The 24,207-nt window shown below is 39.6% G+C and overlaps 1 protein-coding gene across 1 annotated transcript in view; it reads left to right on the top strand.

Moving 5' to 3' along the window:
- Positions 1–5,418: 5,418 nt before the first annotated feature.
- LOC139940361 (epididymis-specific alpha-mannosidase-like) overlaps positions 5,419–24,207 on the top strand; it is a 27,985-nt gene continuing 9,196 nt past the window's right edge. Inside the window, exons 1-13 of the mRNA XM_071936575.1 lie at positions 5,419–5,867; positions 10,932–11,072; positions 11,796–11,907; positions 12,207–12,495; positions 13,626–13,803; positions 15,156–15,354; positions 15,720–15,913; positions 16,998–17,193; positions 18,605–18,744; positions 19,390–19,673; positions 21,223–21,414; positions 22,469–22,615; positions 23,351–23,456. Coding sequence (XP_071792676.1) covers positions 5,664–5,867; positions 10,932–11,072; positions 11,796–11,907; positions 12,207–12,495; positions 13,626–13,803; positions 15,156–15,354; positions 15,720–15,913; positions 16,998–17,193; positions 18,605–18,744; positions 19,390–19,673; positions 21,223–21,414; positions 22,469–22,615; positions 23,351–23,456 — 2,382 coding nt within the window. The 5' untranslated portion in view covers positions 5,419–5,663. The remainder of the gene's footprint in view (positions 5,868–10,931; positions 11,073–11,795; positions 11,908–12,206; positions 12,496–13,625; positions 13,804–15,155; positions 15,355–15,719; positions 15,914–16,997; positions 17,194–18,604; positions 18,745–19,389; positions 19,674–21,222; positions 21,415–22,468; positions 22,616–23,350; positions 23,457–24,207) is intronic.

The following is a 24,207-nucleotide window of genomic DNA, read 5'->3' as shown; positions in this document are numbered from 1 at the left end:
TGTCTGAAAACCCTCAAATTTTTAACTTTTCTCGAAACGAATTTGACATACAAACTTTCGCCTGTACGACGGAAAACGCAATAAATATACGAGCAACTTGTTTGATAAACGTTTTACTGTCTGTATTCCGCCCAAAACAAATTGTTGTGTTTAATTAATTACAAATTTTCTTATAATCTATATTCTTTGTTTTGTTTTTGTTTTTCAACAGAAACTGAGTCGATTTGATCCGGACATGATGGTCCCAAACTACGATGTAGACGGAATGCCCAGCCTCAGTAACATCTCTAACGCCGACAGATTTTTCATGACTGTAAGTGTTTTGGTTATCTTCTTCTTATATGGCAACTCATTTTTGCCTTTTCAAACTGTAGAATTTAGGCTCGATTTTTATTATAGGATATTATTTTTTTAATAATGTTTACACCTTAATTGTGATTCTATAGGTGACTTAGAAGATGAGATATTGGTAAATAATGGTTTTTAAATGGCGGCCATCATGGAAATCCAAGATGGCCGCCATAATACGTCTTGGGTAATTGGTTCCCATCTAAAATGCAATGCTTAGGTAATAATGACCATGTGGAAAAAATTGTGAATTTTTGTCCGGTATGCAACAACTATCTTGTATCTGCCTGACTTTTATTTTATAAATATAAATCGTCAATAATCATTTTTTTTACCAGTAATTGAACAAACTTAATCTGGTCGGCACTGAAGAGTGTGAAGAAAGATCGTAAAAATTAATCGCATACATTCGATCTCGCCATTTACTAAACGATTCCCCCCCCCCTTTTTTCTAAACAGGAGAAGGATTTACTGACATTGCACAGTGCCAATCTGAGAGCATTTCAACAACTGATATTTTTCGTCAAAATTGACGAAAACTTGTCCGCCGCAGTCCCCGACTTTGGTCCTCAGTTTGCCGTTATTGAGGCTCGGCTCTCCCGCGTAGGAGCTTGCATCTTGGCAGTGGTAAGTGATTACAAAATACCAACATATTATTCAGTTTGGGAAAGGAAACTAATGTTTAAAGTGTTATATCTATGTGTATGTTTTGCTTTCTATTAGAAGAAACACAAATTTTGTAAACTGTTTCCAACATTCGTGTTTGACTCTTCCGTTGGTATTGGCTATTACAGATATCATCGCACATTTTGGAAATCCAATGGTTGCAGAATACAAATTTAATGTTGAGACATGTCCATAAACAAACCAAGAGAAAGTCGTGGGAATTGTCGTGACACGCAAATATACCAAGCAAGCAAACAAGAAGACTAAAAGTTTATTATCAGATTGAATGCGCAGAAAGGTGGAAATTAGACAGTGTTTTACAAAGAGTATGTATTTCTTATTTTGTTTGTGTATTAATTTATGACTTTTGTTTTATTCAAAGATGGGCCATTTGGACTTTTTGCAAGACGGCGTCCCAGAAAACGCTCCAGCCAGCATGGGACCACAGAGTAACTCTGCACTGCGCAACATCAGGGATCTGTTTGTGCTCCAAGAGATGCACTCGTATATAGCCATCGCTGAATACGATCTGAACAGGAGGATGGCCGTGCACCAGACTCAAGCTGCTGCTGACCAATAGGAGACAACTTCCAATCTGACGACATGAACTTCCAACCAATGGGCATTGCGTGGGCGGGACTTATTCAAATAAGGCCGTAAGCCCTGCTACTATAAAGATTTTGTTTAACTTAATGACAGTACTCTTTCATATATTTATATTTATTGATATACGAAATAATTTATCATATTCTATTTATTTATTTATTTTGATATGGTTTTATACTCAGATATTTTGTATTTAAAGACAATATTCAAGTTATAAAAATGTACTTATGTTGTTGAATTCTATGAAATTCTTCTAACGTAAACAAAAACAATTGACGGTAAGAGTGTTAGTCAAGTTTTATTGACGTATCTGAAGATAAAAATGTGTTTTTATCCGACTGTTGATATAAATATCGTTGATATAAAATGTGTTTAAGTCACAGGTTGTACTGTGAGTTAATATGTTCTTTTTCAAAAAGAACACACAATAGCGCGAATCGTGCCCAAAAATATTTTTAAATTTATATAATAATCAATGTATATGTTTTTTATCTTTAATGTATAAGTTTCAGTAATAACTTTTGTTTCAACTGGTCTAGAGTTGGATAAGCAAAGTTATGCCGAGACTTTGGAACGCTAGATGATGGCAGAAGAATAACCAGGTAAAAATGTAGTTCTGAGCATGCGCACATTACCAGGAAATATGGTTTTTGCCTTGTCTGCTGCCACTTATAGTGTCCAAAAAGTCCAAAATTGTAATTGTATTTATTGCATTGGTGTTTTCTTTTAAAGAGTAGGTCTTAAAAGAACAATTGTATTCATTTTTTGTGCAACAGCCGTTGGTCCATCTTCAGTCCACTTTTATATAGCAGCTTATAAGCACGTAACCATAAAACAATGTGCTTACCTGATAAAAGGTTACCATCCAAAGTACCAAGCCATATAGGTATGGTTTGCAACTGGTTTCCTGCTGATGTTCTACTATCTTGCTTAACGAATCCTGAAGGAATCATACGGCTGTTACATGTGGGGTGTCCCAAATCAACAATTGGATTTAATTTTAATTTTATATAACTGCTGTTTCTGAGTTAATTTGTGCAGTTTTCCTTCTTTATCATCATTATGTCTCTCACACTGCAGTAAATCTGTTGAGATCCCTTTTTTTCGAAACATTTGGAAAAAAATTCCAAACCAAAATCTGTAAATTGATAAAGATTTGAAACTATACATACAAAGAACACATCGAATTGTCTGAACGTTTGGGACACACCGTTTTGGGGCATTATGTCAGTTTATACTTACGAGTAAATATTCTTTTATATATAAACATTAAAATAACCGTGTATTTTGATTTCATCTTGTATTTTATTTATTTTTGATTGTAGGACCTAAGGGCCTAATACTTATTGATACAACTGGAGTATTCATTTAAGATTTTTCTAAGTAAAAATATATATACAACAATTTCGTTTTTAAATACGTAGGCCTATAGTTCCTTATGAGTTCAATTTTAGTTGTAGTTAGTTAAAGATATTGTTTTCTTAATTTAAGAGTTTGAAAAATAAACAATAGTTTATCACATTGAAAAACCGTCAGTATTGTCCTTTTTTTTTTAATGTTTTTGACAACAACTTCTAGAAATATCAAAAGTCATATTCTTATTCACTGGGGTATTTTTCCGGTTTGGGCGGGGGCAACCTTTTATATGCCACGGCGTCGTTGTTACATCACACTCAAGAACATCCGAGATCCGAGCAAGGACTAGCAGAAGGTATGCTCTTTAACAAGTGCCAATTTTCGGTCAGCAGAAACTGGCAGGTGGTCACCAACAAACTCGGCACCAAACAAACTCGGCACCGGCCTATTTATAGGTCCAAAACCAAACTCTGCACCAACAGCAAATACCACCCGAAGAGTAGTATTAACACCATACAAACTGGTTTGATATTAGTTGAAATAACTAGTAGTTATGCTAGCTTATATGACCATAACCGCTTCCGAACTTTCGAAAAATTGGCATCGGACATTTTTTTCCCCCTTTACGTCCGCACGTTATAACCGCTTCCGAACTTTCGGAAAATTGGCATCGGACATTTTTTTCCCCCTTTACGTCCGCACGTTATTTTTTTATTTATTTTTTTTCAATCATGCTGGTGTGAAAGTGCATCGCTATGTGTTGATGTAATGGGCTTTGAAAGTGTTATCGTTTTACTGACAATGACTTTTTGACTGACAATGACCTTTTGATTTTGAAGATATTGTGATTTGGGAGCGTGTTTAGCCTACACGTGAGGGCCGTCGGTCGTGGGGGACTTTTGCACCCCACAACGCCGCGGCGGCAGCGACAGTTCAGCGTGTTCACCCGGTGTTTAGTGGAATCGTGAAACGAGCATCTTGTAATAAAACACAGTGCACGACAGTCTGTAACAGAAATTATTTACACGTACTCTTTATTTTGAATTAGTGTTTCATTGGATCAAAGTTTCTTGTAAATGTTCCCAAAAAATACTTGGACATCGAAATTACGTATTTTCGACTCAAAAACGTCTTCACCATGACAGTGAAAAATACATATTAATTATTAGGTATGTATCGTCGGTACGACGTCGAACCCGTTTACACAAGACGAGGATCGGGATTTATTTCAATTTCCAACTAGGTGCCGAGTTTGTAACCGTGGCAGATTGAGCGTTTTCAACCAGGTGCCGAGTTTGTAGTTGTGCATGTGCCGAGTTTGTGGGTGCCGAGTTTGCAAGGTGCCGAGGTTGTGGGTGCCGAGTTTGAGAGGTGCCGAGTTTGCTGGTGCCGAGTTTGCAAGGTGCCGAAGTGTCCGGTATTCCATTCACAACCTGTACACGCGACTTGGCACTTACGCTGGTAATCTCCTGATAAGCCTATAACTTGGTTGTGCTTAGCATCGTTTTAAGCTTGCTCGATGACATTCAAGATCGAGCGTTACCTGGCTTACAACGCCACCGACAATTATTAATATTTCCACCCATCCGGCTGAAAACATTGTCTTCGTGTAAGATTTCTTTAGCTTGTGGACATTGTTTTTTTATGACGCGCCCGTATTTGCTTGTATTTAGCCTTTCCCTTACTAAACCGACTGAATCTTCTTTCTCTGCCATTATGGACGATCAGGCTCAGCGTCAGAAGACCCACATTTTTTGCGAGATTTGGCCCCGTGAAAACATGCAAGAAAAATTATAATATACTTTTTTAGCCTAATTGGGCATGGTCAAAACAGAAACTTGAAAGCTTTCGAGAAAGACTCTGCTAGTTGAAACGTACAAGTATCTATAGGTCCTCTCTTCTTGTTAACTTGTCTATTCTTCATGTATTATAATGATTTAGTTCGTATAGTTTGCCACAATAAATCACAAAATCATCAAATCAACTCGCACAACTTTTTATATCTGCTGCGTATAGCGAAGATCACGTGATCGCAATCACGTGATCCGATCACGTGATCACGTGATCCCTCTGATTGAAACTGGCCGTGTCCGAAACGACGACTTCGGCTATAGACCTTTCTTTTGTTGATAAACAAACCGCCTTGGTTGGCATGGTCGGCCGAATGTTAGTAAAAACACTAAATCTTAAAAACAAATGTTTTAACCAAATTCAGCATTTTCTGCAAACATTCAATTAAATAAAATACCTCTCATAATTATTTGTTTTGTTTTTAACAAAATCAACAAATTTGGTTACATTGTTACCAAAAATAGCGATCTTTTCTTAATTTGCACTTACGGCTTTCCATAGTTTTCCAATCTGGGTCGGCAAAAATTCGGGCTGTGACGTTTCAAAAGAAAGGTCTATAGGTAGCTACGTCTAGATCAGCGCGTCTACCCGTGTTGAAGAATAGACAGACGCGCGCGATCTAGCCGTAGCTGTGTACCCGAAGTCGCCGTTGTGAGTACCGAAAAAAGGAGGAAGAACATCATTTTGTGAGGCTGTTTCTTTGTTCATGTTGTGCTCTGGTGTTCTAGAAGAGCTGTCGGAAGTCATTTCTCACAGTGCATTTAAGGTATCGTGGACACTTTAGTGATGTTGTAAGTGTATTTAGTCAGTTAGTAAACACCGAGACGAGAGACAATATGCAGAAGAAGGCGTGTTTGCTCGCTGTTGCAGGTCTGTTTGTGGTGTGTTTCCCAGGTACGTGTTTCACGGCCGCCGTTCATGAGGCGAGCAGAGATGAGTTGCCTCATGGAGAGGAAACGACTGCTGACACGGCAGGCATTATCGAGGCATTCGTGGTACCCCATAGTCATATGGATGTCGGCTGGATTTACACAGTTCAGGTATGATTATGAGACCGACAGACAGGGGAATATTTGATTCTGATCTATATTTAATTTTTAATTAATTAATTTTGCTTTGAAAGTTTATATAAATTTAGTGTTTTTTTTATAAGTGTCAGTAGTACCGTACAGGACTATCCTGGTGTCATGGGTTTTCTGTAGAATAACGGGACAATTGTTCACAATCATAAACTACATGATTTTTTTTTTTTTAAATCATCTGTTCAACCTTTTTACAGTGACACTTGCACTTCATCGTGTGTTGAAATCTTAAAAGTTTTGGTTTTACCATGGAGGATTCCTCCATGGTTTTATGTTGCGAGAGATAGACCGCTAATCCTCCTATTGCTAATGCATGCACGACATTGGAGCGACATCATATGTTTTCAAAACTTTCATTGGTTGGTATTTTATTGAATATTCAGAAGCTAGTATGGCGTGCAAAATAAATCAAAAGTATCATTCAATTACTATTAAACAAATTTATTTACATTTTTGTCCTAAGAAGACATTATGGCTTCTAGATTAGAATCCGGAATTATCACAAGGCAAGACAGTAACCCCCCTTGAAGCACAAACACTTCATAACAATCTGTTTTCCCCCATTTCAGACCAGCAATGTTTGGTTTCAGGAGTAAGAAAGCAATCTGTTATGTTTTATCTTTAATGTAGACATTTTATTTTTTACGTTTATCCGAATTTATTACAGTCTGCAGTTAATCAAAAAATAATTTTTTTTCATTTTCACTTAAAATATTTAATTTTTTCCCCATATTTTCACGCCATAGAATCCCAAATAGCAATCTCATCACGTGATCTATGTAGTGACTAAAGGGTCATTCCATGTCAATTCAACACGCTTTTGGACCTGACCCTCACGGATTTATATGAAATTCGGTGTGCTGATTGGACTCCCTGAGAAACGCCCAAATCCCAAATTTTATGTAATTCGGATAATTATTTTGGGAGATACGGCTTAACGAACTTTTGACTAATTAGCATGACCTGCTATGTTTGGACAATCATATCTCCAAAAGTAAAACACCTACAGAGATAATATTTACATCATTTTGAAGCTCTTGACATGGCCCACATTTGTTAACATAAAATCAAAAAATTTCCACGCACCACCGAAAAAATACGCAAAAATTTGACCTTTGACCTTGATTTGCGAAAATGCGTATTTTTTAAAATGGGTAATTTTTTTTTAAATGCAAGTTTAAGATGTAAGCAACAATATTCTGAAAAAATGTGATGGGCACTCTTACAGTTTTTTTGTTATGATTTTTTTAACATTGGCTATCAAGGCCAAAACCATAAAAACGCATTGTACAACATACACAATGTACACAGTGTACAGAGTATTGTGTGGTAGTGTGTACACGCACATTAAAAACCATGTCACCCTGGTAATAATGTGGAGTCCAAAAGTCTGTTTCATGACATGACTTAATGACTTTATTTAGCTAATTCATTTCATCCCCTTGATTTAATATAGGAGACACTGTGTATCAGACATACTGTATACTTGTTATACAATACAATGTGAATACTCTGTACACTGTACATGTACAGTGTACAGAGTATTCACATTTAGTGCTTTAAAAGTCAATTCCCTGGAGGATGGATCATAGAGAAAAATGTGTTGTGACCCATTTAAATCACACAGCAAGAAAAAAGCAGGCTTAGAGCAGGTATCAGAAAGGTTTATATTGGAGCATCCAAGTCTTCATTTCACTCGAGCACAGTTTATGCACCGGCTATCGCAAGAAGATATCTGAATTGTCGCCTGAGAAAATACTCTCAACAACTGAAAGTTCTAGCAGTGATCCAGACGTTCAGGCACCATCAATGTCATCTGCACATCAGGATGTTTTTGTGCAGCCAAATACCGACATTAACATTATCAATGAGGCTATGACAATTATTGGTGTATCTCCCATCATAAGTAAGAAGAAAGCTCATGGAAGTTACATGGAAAACAAAGTTAAGAGAATAGAGACAACAATTAAGCAGAAACTGGAAACTGCTCCAGGAAAACAGTTCGGTGATGATGAAAGTGAGATGATAAGTCAGTTGAATCAAAAATTTCATTCCTTGACCAAGAAAAGTGAACAAGTTCAAGTCTTGACCGTCTTACCAGTGAGTTGGAGTATCAAAAGAATAGCAGTTTATTTTTGGAGCATCAAACTACATGTCAAGAAAAGCAAAGAAACTGGTGAATTAGCAGGGAATGCTTTCCATTCCAAATCCTAGCGCTGGAAATCTCTTTCATTAAAAATGGTGCAAACTGTGAGAGACTTTTACTTGTTCGAGTCCGTCAGCAGACAAATGCCATGGATGAAAGACTTTGTGTCGGTTACTGTTGATGGTGAGAAGAAACATCTCCAGAAACATCTTGTTCTTTGTAATCTGAAAGAAGTGTTTGAACTTTTCAAGGAAACAATCCTCCTGAAAGTTTTGCTGAAAATTTGCTGAACTTGGGCTGAAGCAGTGCATCCTTGCCGGATCTAGTGGAGTGCATTCAGTTTGTGTTCGTACTAACATCAAAATGTGAAACTCAAAATGTGAATGATTATCTTTGAACATGTTGAATTTCTAATGTACATGTATCATGTACACATAACTACACATAATACTGTACATGTACATGTACATACATGTATGTACATGTACAATGCGTTTTTATGGTTTTGGCCTTGATAGCCAATGTTAAAAAAATCATAACAAAAAAACTGTAAGAGTGCCCTTCACAATTTTTCAGAATATTGTTGCTTACATCTTAATCTTGCATTTATAAAGAAATTACGCATTTTGAAAAATACGCATTTTCGCAAATCAAGGTCAAAGGTCAAATTTTTGCGTATTTTTTCGGTGGTGCGTGGAAATTTTTTGATTTTATGTTATCAAATGTGGGCCATGTCAAGAGCTTCAAAATGATGTAAGTATTATCTTTGTAGGTGTTTTACTTTTGGAGATATGATTGTCCAAACATAGCAGGTCATGCTAATTAGTCAAAAGTTCGTTAAGCCGTATCTCCCAAAATCATGATCCGAATTACATAAAATTTGGGATTTGGGCATTTCTCAGGGAGTCCAATCAGCACACCGAATTTCATTTAAATCCGTGAGGGTCAGGTCCAAAAGCGTGTTGAATTGACACGGAATGACCCTAAAGGAGAATGAAACTCAATCTAGCAGATGATAATTTTGTTTTGAACTTTTGAGGTTGGATGATGTTTCTTTGACTCATTTGGTTTTTGGCATAATAATGCACTAGTGATTTATACAAAAAATTAAATAATTTTATAAATGTTTGAGCATAATCTACAACAGGAAACTTTATTCTCAGCTATGATTAAGGCTTAAGCCTCACGAAAATACAGACCGTGAGCTTCTGTCACCGGTGGAGCTTGCACAGTCTCGTGGTAAACGGAATCAAATTTGGGGGTCGAAAACATATGAGGGTCGATAATATATGACCCTACGATACATAGTCAATGGTTTTGGTAGTATTAGTAAATGAATGAGTTCCCTTGTGGCTCGTAGCAAAACTTTACAACAACAACAAATTTTATGAGTTGCTAATCAATCAAAAGTCAACTTGTTCCTCAGTATGAAAAATGACTTTGTCTTTACCAGTGGAAGTGTGGTGGCGTGTGGTTAAGAAGAGCGCTGAACACAACCTATGCTGTATCTGATCAGTTTTTATAACAACACAGGGGACCTATTGCTATACTTCCCATCAGAAGGACGAAGCAATGGTTAAGTGTCTTCAGGTGTCTTGCTTTAAAAGGACACAGTGTCACGCAATCAGGACTCGAACCCACTCTCTGCTGATCAGATACACCAGAGAATGAGTTCGGTGCTCTTAACCACTCGGCTATGACACCCCATGGAATGCAGTGAATACATTGAAGACGTTGTAGTACAACTGCCCAAGTCATAGGATCATGAAGAGGAGTACAGTGCCTTAATTCTAGGGTCTTGTTGAGTACAGACTCTAGATTAAGTAACTGAGGCGCCGAACTCCGCTTTTGAAATTTTGACTTTGACAGTTGTACTAGCATTGAAGGACCCTTTTCTCCTACTCATTCCTAGTCGTATCCCCCCCACCCTATTGAAGGACCCTTTTCTCCTACTCATTCCTAGTCGTGTCCCCCCCCCCCCTATTGAAGGACCCTTTTCTCCTAGTCATTCCTAGTCGTGTCCCCCCCTATTGAAGGACCCTTTTCTCCTACTCATTCCTAGTCGTGTCCCCCCCCCCTATTGAAGGACCCTTTTCTCCTAGTCATTCCTAGTCGTGTCCCCCCCCCCCTGTTGAAGGACCCTTTTCTCCTAGTCATTCCTAGTCGTGTCCCCCCCCTATTGAAGGACCCTTTTCTCCTACTCATTCCTAGTCGTATCCCCCCCACCCTATTGAAGGACCCTTTTCTCCTACTCATTCCTAGTCGTGTCCCCCCCCCCTATTGAAGGACCCTTTTCTCCTAGTCATTCCTAGTCGTGTCCCCCCCTATTGAAGGACCCTTTTCTCCTACTCATTCCTAGTCGTGTCCCCCCCCCCCCTATTGAAGGACCCTTTTCTCCTAGTCATTCCTAGTCGTGTCCCCCCCCCCCCTATTGAAGGACCCTTTTCTCCTAGTCATTCCTAGTCGTGTCCCCCCCTATTGAAGGACCCTTTTCTCCTACTCATTCCTAGTCGTGTCCCCCCCCCCCTATTGAAGGACCCTTTTCTCCTACTCATTCCTAGTCGTGTCCCCCCCCCCCTATTGAAGGACCCTTTTCTCCTACTCATTCCTAGTCATGTCCCCCCCCCCCCCTATTGAAGGACCCTTTTCTCCTAGTCATTCCTAGTCGTGTCCCCCCCTCTATTGAAGGACCCTTTTCTCCTAGTCATTCCTAGTCTAGTCCCCCCCCCCTAATTTTTTGTTTCAACATTTTTATTTAAATTACCTCTGCTCATAACCCTCCTGCCGACAGCAGGAGGAGCGTTACGTTATCGCAACTACTCTGCTCTGTACAACTTAAATGAACACCCAGATTTCTCTTTCCCTTTTTGCTGTAGGAGAGCATGGTGGCTTATGCAGCGAATGTTTACACCACAGTCGTAGCAAGTCTCATCAAAGAAAGCTCTCGACGCTTCATCTGCGTTGAACAAGAATTCTTCAGATTGTGGTGGACAACGGTTGCAAACGACACTCAAAAGGTTTCTAGAATTTTATTAAAAACATCACTTTCTTCAAGAACAGGGCACCAATCAAGGGTTAATTTAGGAGCAGTGTTTTTGACTGAAGTTGATGACTAAGACAGACTCGAGTCAGACTCGAGTCGCCAATTCCATCGACTTGCGACTTTTGACTTTCACTTACAATCGCCATTCTCCACTTACTGTGCAAGCGCTGAATTTCTGCGCTAGTTGGGTGAGCGAAAAATGCCTAGTAATGTGGAGTACGCAGGCGCACTAGCAAAAATTCTCTGCCAACCTTCGAAGTACGCTTTACAGAAGCGCTGAATTCTCTGCTTCCACAAGCGCCGATTCTTAGCTTACGGTAAGCAGATGAAAATGGGCCGGGAACACTTCCATGAGTGATAATCATTAGTAACGAGGAGATTTGTTGAGTTAAGAACAGTTTTTTTTTCAAAAAAAAATATTTAATTGTGACAGATAATTGAGACCTTCTTTATTAGATGTTAAACTTGCCTCTAGCCACCTTGCAATCTCGGTGGTCTAGTTGGTATGATACTGCTCTAGAATTGCAAAGGTTGTGGGTTTGAATCCCAGCCGAGTAATATGCCTGTAATTTATTCACAGAACTCTGGTAAGTACTCGGTATACAGTGCTTACACACATCGGTGTAAGGGTAAAAACCAAAATGAATATTCTTCTTTATGTTATTATTAATTTTCTTTAGTATTTTGCATCCAACAGAATCAGACCCAACAGCTGGTTAAATCTGGTCAGTTGGAGTTCATCATTGGAGGGCAAGTCATGCATGATGAAGCAGTCACTGAGTATAGTGCCACCATTCAACAGATGACAGGTAAGCTAAGGATGTCTTTTTCCCATTTCGAAACCATGGTTTGAAAAAACGGATGTAAAAATTGTGAATCTTCAAGGCAAATCTGAGATTTTGTTTTTGTCACAAGCGATGGTTTGTAAAAAGGTTTGTAGAGCATTGGCACAAGTCCCTACTCACTGTGAATGAAAAAGTATGTCATATAGTTTACCTGTAGAAGTTTCAGCTTCATTAGTCATCAAGTTTTTTAGAAGGAAAAAAAAGACGAAAAATTCTAAAACCTGTAAGAATTCATTTGTGTTGCTGCAATTTTTGTTCTTCAGAGGGTCACTCTTTCATCTATGAGACCTTCGGTAAGCGCCCTCACTTCAGCTGGCACGTAGATCCCTTTGGCGCATCGTCAGCAACGCCCTCGCTGTTCGCAATGATGGGTTTTGATGCGCACCTTACGTCCCGGATTGATTACGATGTTAAGGACCAGATGCAAAAGAGCAAAAGTTTACAGTTTGTTTGGCGTGGGTCGCCCTCGCTTGGTAGCAAACAGCAGATCTTTACCCACGTCATGGACCAGTATAGCTATTGTACTCCACCAGATTTGCCCTTCTCAGATAAGTATGTTATTTGCGTAAAATATTTATCTAAAAATTGCTAAAAATAACTATTTCTTTTATAAGGTGCTTTATCTACCGCGTGTGAAAGCCTGTATTATTATTTCTTTCCAGACAGGACTAACGTTATGAGAAAGTTTATGTAGTACCTTGTAAGGGTTAACAAGGTACTGGGAAACACACAGCAGCCACTGCCAGAAACACCGGGGAAAACCCCTTCTCTTAGTGATAAGTGTAACTTGGTTCTTTAATGTGCATTACACAGCACACAGGGCCTCCAGCTTTGTGTCCCAACCAAAGGACAAAGCAATCATGAATGTGTCACGTGACTCTTACCCACACTCTGCTGATCAGAAACGGCAAAGCATGTGTCTGGTGTGCTTGATCGCTCTGCCACAACTCTGTCACGCTATCTCACGCTTTCAAATTGTGTGTGTGTGCTGGGAGGGGGGGGGGAGTCTAAATGGTATTGTGACCTCTTCAAGGACTAGCGTCTAATTTAACACACATCGGAAAGTATAAAACTCCCTTGTCCTTTGGATGGGATGCAAATTGCAAATTACCTTGATTGAAAAAATGAAAAAAATATTTCAAGTATCACTCTTAAATGTTGGAAGTATTCTTTATTTAACAGGACTGGTTTCTTAGCTTGGGCGATATCGATTTATTTTATTCACGATACATTGCCGACAATATATCGCGATATTCGATATAATTGCGATTAATGAAATTTGACATCATCAGTCTTAAAACTCCAAGTGAAAGTTGTAGAAGAGACAGTTCTAGCAAAAGAGAGGTGTTCTAATGACCTATTCTTCTGGTTTTACTCCAAACCTATGGGGTACAAGATGTCTCAGCTAGCAAATACATCGCGATATTTAATCGGTATATCGATATTTCGATTAAAACCAAATCCATCCGATATCGAAATCGTGTCCAAATTAATATCGCGGTATTCGATAATATCGTGATATCACCCAAGCTTACTGGTTTCTACTTGAATTGATCTGCCGTGTTTTAGAATTAACATAAAACACATGTTGGGAAAGCCAAAGAAATATCTTGATTAGAAAATCGGAAGACTTATTTTGATTACTAGCTTGTAAAATGATGGAAGTATTCTTTATTTTACAGGACCGGTTTCTACTGGAATGGATACGCCTTGTTTCCGAAACCACCAGCTGATGGCGTTTATCCTCATATGAGTTTGCCAGTCACAGACCAAAACATCAAACAGTACGCTGCTACCATGGTCAACAGTATCAAACAGCGTGCAGCCTGGTTCAAAACACCTCAACTTCTATGGCCATGGGTAGGTTGCGACTAACCGTGGTCCAGTGGTTAGAATGCTAGACTTGCAATCACAAGGTTATGGTTTGTTTTGCTTGATATTTGACATAAAAAGATACATCCCCTTTAAGCCAGTGGACACTTTCGGTAAACAGTGTTGTCCAAGGCCCACACTTTGTGTATTACAACTTATATATAAAATAACAAACCTGTGAAAATTTAAGCTCAATCGGTCATCAGAGTCGGGAGAAAATAACGGGAAAACCCACCCTTGTTTCCGCACGTTTCGCCGTGTCATGACATGTGTTTACTATAAATCCGTAATTCTCGTTGTCAAGAATTGATAATTGTTTTAATGTTTTCTCAAAAAGTAAAACATTTCATGGAATGATATTTCAAGAGAAGTCTTTTACCATTACCTTCTGTAAACCCTGTAAGTTATTTGTAAATCTGTTAACTTTTTTCTTTTTTTCTGTTCCGAAAGTGTATAATGGCTTTAAAGGATTCGGGTACTTTTTCAAAAGGTCCACAGATTTACATTAAACTTACAGGGTTTGAAGTTAATGATAGTGGAAAGCTTCCCTTCAAATATTACAAACTAAGATTGTGAAGTTTTTGAGAAATGAGTAAAACAAGTCACAAAATAGTTTTGGTCTCATGAGACCAAAACTATTTAGCATGTAAAATCCCCTTAACCAGTTATGATATTATACCAAAACCATAGCATAACTGGTTAGTACGTTTTTACATGCTAAAACTGATACAAAAATTATTACTTTTACTCATTTCTCAAAACTACAGCACCTCAGTAAGTAAAATTTCAAGGGAAGCTTTCTACTATCATAATCTTCAAACTGTGTAAGTTTAATGTAAATCTGTGGACATTGTGTTTTTTGTTAGGAAAAAGTACATATACCCTTTAAGGTGATCCCTTTGCTGCTGCTTCCCAGGTTGTATTGTAAGTTTGGGTGTGATCCCTGGCTACACAGAATGTCTTCTGAATGGCAGCCCTGAACAAAGATATTGACAAAATAGGGAGACCGTCAAGATAGCGCTAGCTGGCTCAGTTGGTAGAGTGAAGGCAGGTTTATCTGGAGGTAGCAGGTCCCACTAATCACTTTTTCTTTCTTCAACCCCTAATTATTTTTTATTTTTGGTTTAGGTGGTATGACACTGCTCTAGAGTTGCAAAGGTCGTGGGTTCGAATCCCACCCAAATAATATGCTTGTGATTTTTTTTCACAGAACTCAAGAAAGTACTGAGTATATACACAGTTCTAACACACATCGGTGTATGGGTAAAAAACAAAATTAATATTCTTTATCCTGGATGCAAATTTAACATCTGATTATATTGTTTCTTTCCACACTAAAGGGTTGTGACAAACAGTTCTTCAATGCAACAATCCAGTTTGAGAACATGGACAAACTCGTCTCCTATATCAACAAGAATTCTAAGGGCCTCGGAGTTCACATCCAGTATGCAACACTTGGAGAATACTTTGAAGCTATCCATAAAGTCAACACCACCTGGGCTGTGAGAGGAGAAGAAGACTTCTTGTCTTATTCGTCCGGTGAGAAACAAGAATCTTAGGAAACCTTCGATAAGGTTTCACTTATTGTTGTGTTGTGTCTTGTAGCTGACTGGATAAAGGCCCGGTCACAGAGGCCCCTATAACGAGAACAATAAGAATGCATGCCCTTGATTGGTTGAATAAGCGTGGTCATATTCTGCGTGTAGCAATTCAACCGGGTGTGCATTTTAATCGTTCTCGTTTCCGTTCTCGTTATTGGGGCCTGTGTGACCCCAGGCCTTTAGAGCACCTGACTCGAGCTCTGGTGGTTCCGGGGATGTGATTCTGCCATTTGTAAGCAGAAATCTTTTTTTTTTTAAACCCTCACCAAAAAATGTCTGGTATTAATGTTGATGTTTCCACAGCTGCTGACTCAGTCTGGACTGGGTTTTACACATCTCGTGCTAATCTAAAAGGAACAGCTCGACGCGCACAATCAACTCTTCATGCTGGTGAGACGCTGTTCAGTGTGTATCTCAACATGCCTGGAGTCAACCGTACTGTAAACGTTTCTAGAGCATTGAACAATCTGTCTTTGTTGCGTTGGGCTTCGGCCGAGGTAAGTCTGTTTTTCTATCAAACATGACAGGAAATCTCTCTCAACAGTAGCAGGGCCCAGATTCATGGCTCGCTTACCCTAAGCCAAAAATTGGCGCTTATAAAAGCAGGGAATTTTATGCTTACGTCAGGCATATTTCAGGGTTAAGTGGGGAGTTTTGACTTGTGCGTGTGCTTCTCCGCGTTTCTAGGCATTGGGCTTACAAGGCTAGCGCAGAAATTCGGCGCTTGTTATGCAAGTTGCGAATAAATAAATAATAAACAAATAGTTTGGGGGGGGCTAATCATCCTTACTCGCAGCTAAAGCTGAATTGCGAAGGACGCAGCTACAACGTGTTCGGGAAGCAGGCTTGCAGCTGCCAGCCACATCAACCCATTATGACCACGGAGTATAGCCAAGATCGAAAGTGTTTGATTTTTCCCGAGGGAGGAAAACCGGATAGTCTGGAAAATCCTCGTGGCACAGCAGAGAACCAAAGCACAACTCATCTCACATATGGCCCTGGCCGGGAATCAGCCCTGGCCGGGAATCAAACCGGGGTCACCTTGGTGAGAGGCGAGTGCTTTACGCACAAGCCAACCGTGCCACCCATAAATGAATGGTGAATTCAGCAACAGAATTCAGCAGTTAGCAGAGCCATGAAAGTGGGCCCAGTTAGGTTTGCTCAGGGGTTTCTCTCCATGCCTCTCAAGCTCTATGGACCACGGTTCGAGTCCAGACCAGAGCCTTTTACATGGGAATGGGGTTTTTCAGTCCATACCTGGCTGCATTGGTTTTCCATCCCGCATTTTTTCATTGTCTTCACTACAAAAAGTTTGCTAGGATGTTTGGCGGCTATTTAGTTTTGATTCAGAACACGCGGAACACAGCCAGAGTTCAAAACAATCAAATTTTACCTTTAGGCAGAATATATCTATAACTGCGCTCGGTAGGCCTCCCTGTCTCATCACATGAGCGCACCACTATGCCTTATGTTCTAACACCTCATCACTTGTGAGACACCAGCGACCCTCAATCAGCTTAGCCAGTCTTTCATTTGTCATGAAGTCTCACCACTTTGGCAGTTGTGAACTTTGTCTTTCAGGTCCAACACCATGATGGAGTGACCGGAACGGAGAGCCCTAAGGTTGAGGCCATGTATGAAGATCATCTCCTCTCCGCCGAGACCAAGACCCTCAACTCAATGAAGATGATGTTTAAGGATCTCCTCAAGAAACCAGCAATGGATGGAACAGATGGAGAGAACATTCTTACATCCTTGAACAATGGGGAGACATTGGGTAACTAAGTTCCGTCTGCTAGTCAAATGGTTAACTCTGTAGGGTGTCATGGCCAAGCAGTTTATAGCATCAAATTCAAGTTCTGGTGGTTAAGTCATCGGGGTTTGGGTTTGGTCATGACAATTGTGTCCTTGAGCAAGATGCTTTACTATAATTGCTTCTCTTAAAGGGTCTACGTAACTTTTGTAGGACAAATAACACAATGTCCACAGATTTACACTAAACTTACACAGTTTGAAGATATGGATAGTAGAAAGCTTCCCTGAAAATATTACGTGCTGAGGTTCTGTAGTTTTGGGGAAATGAGTAAAACAGTGTCATGTGAGACGAAAATTATTTTAATCATTTACAAACATATTTTCATGACATTGTTTTACTCATTTCTCAAAAACTACAGCACCTCAGTAAGTAATATTTGAAGGGAAGCTTTCTACTATCATTATCTTCAAAACCTGTAAGTTTAATGGAAATCTATGGACATTTTTAAAAAGTACCCAAATCCTTTAACCAAGGGGTGTACATGTAAATGGGTACCTGCGATGGTAGAGGTTGATATTGTGTTTGAAAAAGTGGAAAACTTAACCGTATTACTTCAAAGGGAATCCTTTCTTGAAATAGTTCTTACTATCACCAGCTGCAATTCTTCTCACCAAGTAAGTTTTTATGGTCATTCATTTTTGGAGTTTTTACTAAATAATGTATGACACTATCGTTAAAAATAGCACTGATATACCAAAGTATAGAATATTTGAATATTTTAGGCTTTGGTAGCCTTGGAGAAAGACTCTGCTAGGGTCCAAACAGCATGGCCCAGCTTCATAGAGCTGCTTAAAAGAACACGTTGCCTTGGATCGGTCGAGTTGGTCTTTGAAAAGCGTTTGTAACCGTTTGTTATCAAATGAATACAGGTAGAAAGATGTTGTAAAAGTAGAATACAATGATCCACTCAAACATGCCTCGAAATTGCACGGTTTTCCTTTTACCTCGTGGACTAACACGGAGTCAATATTTTGACTCCCATAAATGGACGACCGTGTTAGTTCGCAAAGTAAAAAGAAAACCACGCAATTTTTAGGCAAATTTGTGTGGATTATTGTATTCTACTTTTAAAACATCTTTCTACCCATATGCATTTTATAACAAACAGTTGCAAACGCTTTTCATAGACCAACTCGTCCGATCCAAGGCAACGTGTCCCTTTAAGCAAAAAAAGGAGCTTTGCACAAAAAAATAATGCTAACTAGAATAAGGTTACCAGCCAAACTATCAGGTCACATGTACAATTTGTAACTGGTATCCTGCTCATTTCTGCTTAGCAGACAATTGTTAAGCAATATTTTCTATGAACTTGGGCCCTTGGCCATTAACAATTTTTTGCACGATTTGAATCTGTAATGGTTTATATTTTCAGATGTCGGACCTGACAAGCCCCTGGCTCCAATACTTGTGTACAACCCACTAGGCTGGTCTGTCAAGAGACTGGTGCAAATTAACATTACCGACCCTAATGTGACTGTTATTGATATACATGGGAGGCACATTGGGAGCCAGGTCAGTGTTGTATTAAACATAACTAAGATATTGACAAAATAGGGACACCGCAACATAGGGCTAGATAGCTCAGCTGGTAGAGCGCCTGCACGTTAATCCAGAGGTGGTTGGTTCGAATCCCACTCTAGTCAATTCTTTGTTCAACCCCAATAATCATTTAAAAAATTACCCAGTCAGTTTCCCTTGTGGTTTATATTGATAATGTTATTTTATGGGAAGCTATGTGATTTGTGGCATTGCATGGTGAGGTATCAATGTATACTTGGTTTGCCATAACAACATGTGTGTATCTACCTGCTGGGTAGATTGTGTTCTTTTTAAAACTTGTCTTCTCTTGCTTCCGAAAAATCTACTCCGCGGTAGAATAATATAAAGCAAGACACACAAGCGAGGCAATGGTTGAGCGATAGCTGTTCTTTGTGCGTAAAAACCGGCGTGTAAGCTCATTGACGTGTAGCATTTTGCAAGGGGTCTATTTAGAGCATACAGACTGAGTAATCTAGCCAAATGCTGGTGGAGGTTCTCGGCTGTGGCTGATGGCTGCAGTGTAGTAACATTGAAGCATCCAGACCAAGCATTGTAGCCTTAGCCACAGCCACAGCCAATGTTGGTTGATTTTCTTTTACTTAATTTCCTCCTTCTCAGGTTAACCGTCCCATAAGTCCAGGGGACCCTTACCATCTTTTCTTTTATGCCCAACTGTCACCGATGAACTTTGACGTCTACTACATCAAGTACCAGAGCGAACCGGATGATACCATTGCGACCATGGGGAAGGTCGAAAGCCTTCCCGCAATCAAGCTCAACGTTGCATCCATGAATGATAAGAATCGTACCCCCAAGATGGCCTCTTATAAGAACATCAGTAACGACTGCTTTGATGTGACGTATGATATGAGCACTCAACTGCTGCACAGTATCACGGACAAGTAAGTATCATTTAGGTTTGGGAGATGTTGGAGGGTAGAGTCAATTCAATGTAAAATGTATTTCCGAAACTCACAATAATAAAAGACAAAATTAGGCAAAAGAGTTGTAAACTGATGGTTCTCGTCAGAACCAACACAAGAGTCGGCTTGCGGTCATCAAACGACACTACCCGTCGTGTCGAACACAAAATAAACCACAGATCTCTTGCTTCAGCTGCTGACAAATCCTTCTCTTTTGCCGCTCCTAAACTTTGGAATAGTCTCCCCCCATCTCTGCGCTCTGCTGATTCACTTCATATTATCAAGAAGCATCTGAAATCACACCTGTTCCCACAATGATTGTTTGGCTGTTTGGTTTAACTTGCATTTTGTCTCTTCGTTAATTTGTTTCTCTGTTTCATCACAAACCACTGTGGTCTTGCTGAAATGGTGGTATATAAAACATTTTTGTATGTATGTATGTATGTAACTCAAAAAGAGATATTCACACGGTGTTACCGCAGACCCCTCTTTGAATATACTTGCAACATGCATTGTATCTATGTGAAGCGCTTTGAGCGTCTTTTAGGCGGACTTTGGCGCTATATAAGTTTTCGTTATTATTATTATTACTATGCAAAGTTTCAAATTCTATTAATTTGTTCAACCGTAAAATTATTTTAAATACAAACAATTCAAACCACTCATCGTGGCCAAGTTCACGTAAGGACTATCGTTGACCATAGTTTGACTAAGGTTGCCGAACCCTGTCTAGTCACAGAAAGTTGGACTACGCTAGTCGACTATTTGGAACCAGCGTACTCTGGGCATGGTTGCATCACTGGTCACCAGTGTGGCTTGTCATGGCCGAGCGGTTAAGAGCACCAGATTCAAGCTCTGGTGTTTGATCAGCAGAGTGTGGGTTCGAATCTGGGTCGTGACACTTACTATGTAATATTGGGGATGTAGTGCTTTCTGCTCTACCGGCCAGGCTTCGGACTGATGATACCCAAGCCTACATCCGTATGGACTGTAAAAGGGGTAACCCTGTTTCAGCCCTAGGAGTAGGTGGCAACGGCCTCTGGAAAAAAATAATTGTAGCCCACACCTTGAAGTGGCCGTCCTTGTGTGTCTGGCGACTTGCACAAAAAAAAAATGTAAAAAAACAGTAGCCAGTTTCATAGAACAGTGCAGAGTGGACCAGTTAAAACAAAATGATAACGTGCGTTAAGTTTATAGGATTTGAGGCATTGCATGGTGGGGTATCAATATATATTTGGTTTGCGGTAACACCATGTGTGTATCTACTTGCCAGGTAGAGTTGTTCTTCTGTTGTTCTGAAAAGAACTGTCTTGCTTTATAACTATTACCAGGGCGCATGGTATAGATATACTGGACTACTACTTTAGCTTATAGGATCGTAATAACTGTACTGCCGCGGAGTCAGTTCGGAATTGGTCTCAACGTTTTTTAACCTCTCTGCACATACCCTAATACCCATGTCACTAAACAAGCACTTGTTATCCATTGATCCATGCCCGAACTTGACCCATGTTTCTTTCTCTTTCAGACAAACTGGTAAAACCATCCAAATGCAACAGACATTCATGGAGTACTACTCATACTATGATGTTATGTTTGGACAGACGTCAAACAACTATGTGTTCCGCCCTCAAGGTTCGGCTCATTCTGTCGGTGACATGGTGAAGACGGATATAGTAACTGGTCCTTATGTCAACGAAACCAGACAATCTATCTACAAGTAAGAAGTTACATTTGTTAATAATAATAATAATAATATTAATAATTCTGTTATAGTAGAAAATTCTCAAGTTCTGCTGGCTAAGGCCGTGTCCGAAATTGCGGCTTCGGCTACAGCTACGGCTAGATCGTGCGCGTCTACCTATTCTTCAACACTGGCAGTTGTGCTGATCTAGCCGTAGCTATAAGCCTTTTTGAGGTATGGCGGACGTGATTGGAGTCTACTGTTTGGTTTTAGTGTATACACACAAATTTACCCAAACCTTATAGTGTTGTAGCATTGTGTCCGCCATCTCAAAAAGGCTTATTGCCAAAGTCGCCGCTTTAGACACGACCTCGGTCACCAAAGTGTGGGTTCAAATCCTGGTCTTGACATTTGTGTCCTTGAGCATGATATTTGGCTACAATTGCCTCTTCTCCTTGGGGCAAAGGGGTACCCTTGTGAGGGCAGAGATGGTTCTTGTGAATGACATACATTTTAAGCTTGATTCACTACCTACTTGGCAGCACAGGCTTTATACTCCCCAGGGAGCTGAGATGGTTTAAGGAATGAAATAAATGGCTCGGTGATCAGGGGTAATAATGTTGGAGGGCCACGAGACTCAATGAGCGACAGATTTAAGCGCTATGAAGCGATTGTTATTTATCATCATTATCATTCATCATTGAGGCTGTGTTCATCCAGTGTAAGATGTAGCCCTCCTCTATTCATTTCTAATTTTTGCAGTTCTTGTCAAGGTTGCTCCTGCATACACCCTGATGTCATCTCTCCATCTTCTTCTCTGTCTACCTCTTGTCCATGTCCTTAGTTGCCCCATCCATTATTCTTGTTGTCCGTCTGTTGTCATTTCTTTCGGGCATTGTGTCCAGTCCATCTCCATTTAGCTTGTTTTATTGTCCTAATGATGTCTCTTACTCCAGTTTTCTTTCATATTTCTGTGCCTTTAATCCGTCTATAATTAAGATATGTAGGATCGTTATTAATTTATTGTTATACATCTCTGTGGCCTGTTGGACCATTCGTGTATATTTATAATTAAGTTTATTTTTTGCAGTATGTATGACTCTCAGAACAGTCGTTATGTTGTTACTCTGCGACTCTTTAAATTGCCGCATAGTCATAACGATGACATCGTATGCGGCCATATTGAGTTGGACTTCAAAGTTGGACCACTCACACCAAACAAAGAGCTTGTCTACAGGTAAGTGTTAACACTTTTCATCAGGGTATATTATGTATAGTTGTCGCTGCTCACGCCGAACTCGGCTTGAGACGTTGTGACCACGGGTTTGTCCAATGTTAGAAATTCATCTGTGCCATCCAGGCCGATCCTGGGCAGCTTGAACAGCTTGATCGTATTGTAGGCCGATGGCGTTGAGGTCGTCTATAAGCTGTGATATGTAGGTGCAGCGGAGGCTTTCACCCTGTCCAAAGGGCTCGAGACGTTGTGACCACGGGTTTGTCCATTGTTAGAAGTTCGTCTGTGCCATCCAGGCCGATCCAGGGCAGCTTGAACAGCTTGATCGTGTTGTAAGCTGATGACGTTGAGGTCGTCTATTAGCTGTGATATGTAGGTGCAGCGGAGGCTTCCACCCTGTCGAAAGTGTTCAGATGGCTGGTTTTGTGGATTTAAGAGAGGCACATCAGGTCTCCGAAGAGCATGGCCGATCAACGAAGACGAACTCTCAGCAGGGTTGTGGTGGCAGGTGTTATTCATCAGGGTCCAGAACTGTATATTTTGTCAATATTTTGTTCCTGCATGGACATGTTCGCTCTGCACTTTCGATGATATCTCAAAACCGCAACATGCAGTAGTAATGTATACACTACATTTATATAGAATTAAAACGATTGAACGGTTCCAAAGACCAAAGGTATACTTTACCTTAGCCCATTCAAAAGATAAAAGTTGTATTTCTGTCATCTTTCCTCTAAGGTTCACCACCAATATCGATTCTTCAAGCACCTTGTATACCAATGACAACGGCTTTCAAACTATGACGCGCAAACTACGCACTAAAGTTCCAGAACCGGTTTCTCAAGTAAGTTTTTCACCTAATCATTCAAGATAAGGTTTAAATTGTTATTTTCATTATTTGTCCGCATTTAAAGGCACTGCAGTGCACTGGACACTTTTGGTAACGACTCAAGACAAATATTTCCATAAAAACATACTTGGTAACTATTGTGAGAAACGGCTCCTTCTGAAGTAACATAGTTTTTGGGAAAAAAACACCAAAATTTGTGCAACAATGTTTTTTTCTTTCTTATTTTCTGCAACTTCGATGATCAAATGAGCCCAAATTAAGCTTACCAGAGTAAGGTTGCCAAACAAACAACCATGTCTTATGTACAGTTTGTGGCTAGTGTCCTGCTTATTTCTGCTTAAAACAGACATTTGCTGAACAATATTTTCTGCTTAAAGGAACATTACAGAATTGGTTTTTGCTAACAAAACAGTTGTTGGCAGTTTAAACACTTTATGTTATCCATCATTATACAAAAAATGACACACCTGTAGTACATGTAGTTTGAGAACGATCAGCCATCTGGGTCACGAGAGAATAGTGAAAAACTGATCACAAATTTTGCATTGCATCGATGCCAAAACCAAAATGAATAAAACGCTCACTGGGTGATAAACTCCAAATGCAAAATTTGATTATTTATTTCTCATCAAATATGACACTTCAGACAGAAATATTTCAAGGGATGTTTTCTATCATCATCATCATTAGACCATGTAAGTTTTATGTAAATCTGTGATCTTCACGATTTTTGTTTCTTACCAAT

This window comes from Asterias amurensis, chromosome 8, assembly GCF_032118995.1.
Source record: "Asterias amurensis chromosome 8, ASM3211899v1".
NCBI classification, from domain to species: Eukaryota; Metazoa; Echinodermata; class Asteroidea; order Forcipulatida; family Asteriidae; genus Asterias; species Asterias amurensis.
This window is presented reverse-complemented; position numbering and strand designations above follow the sequence as displayed.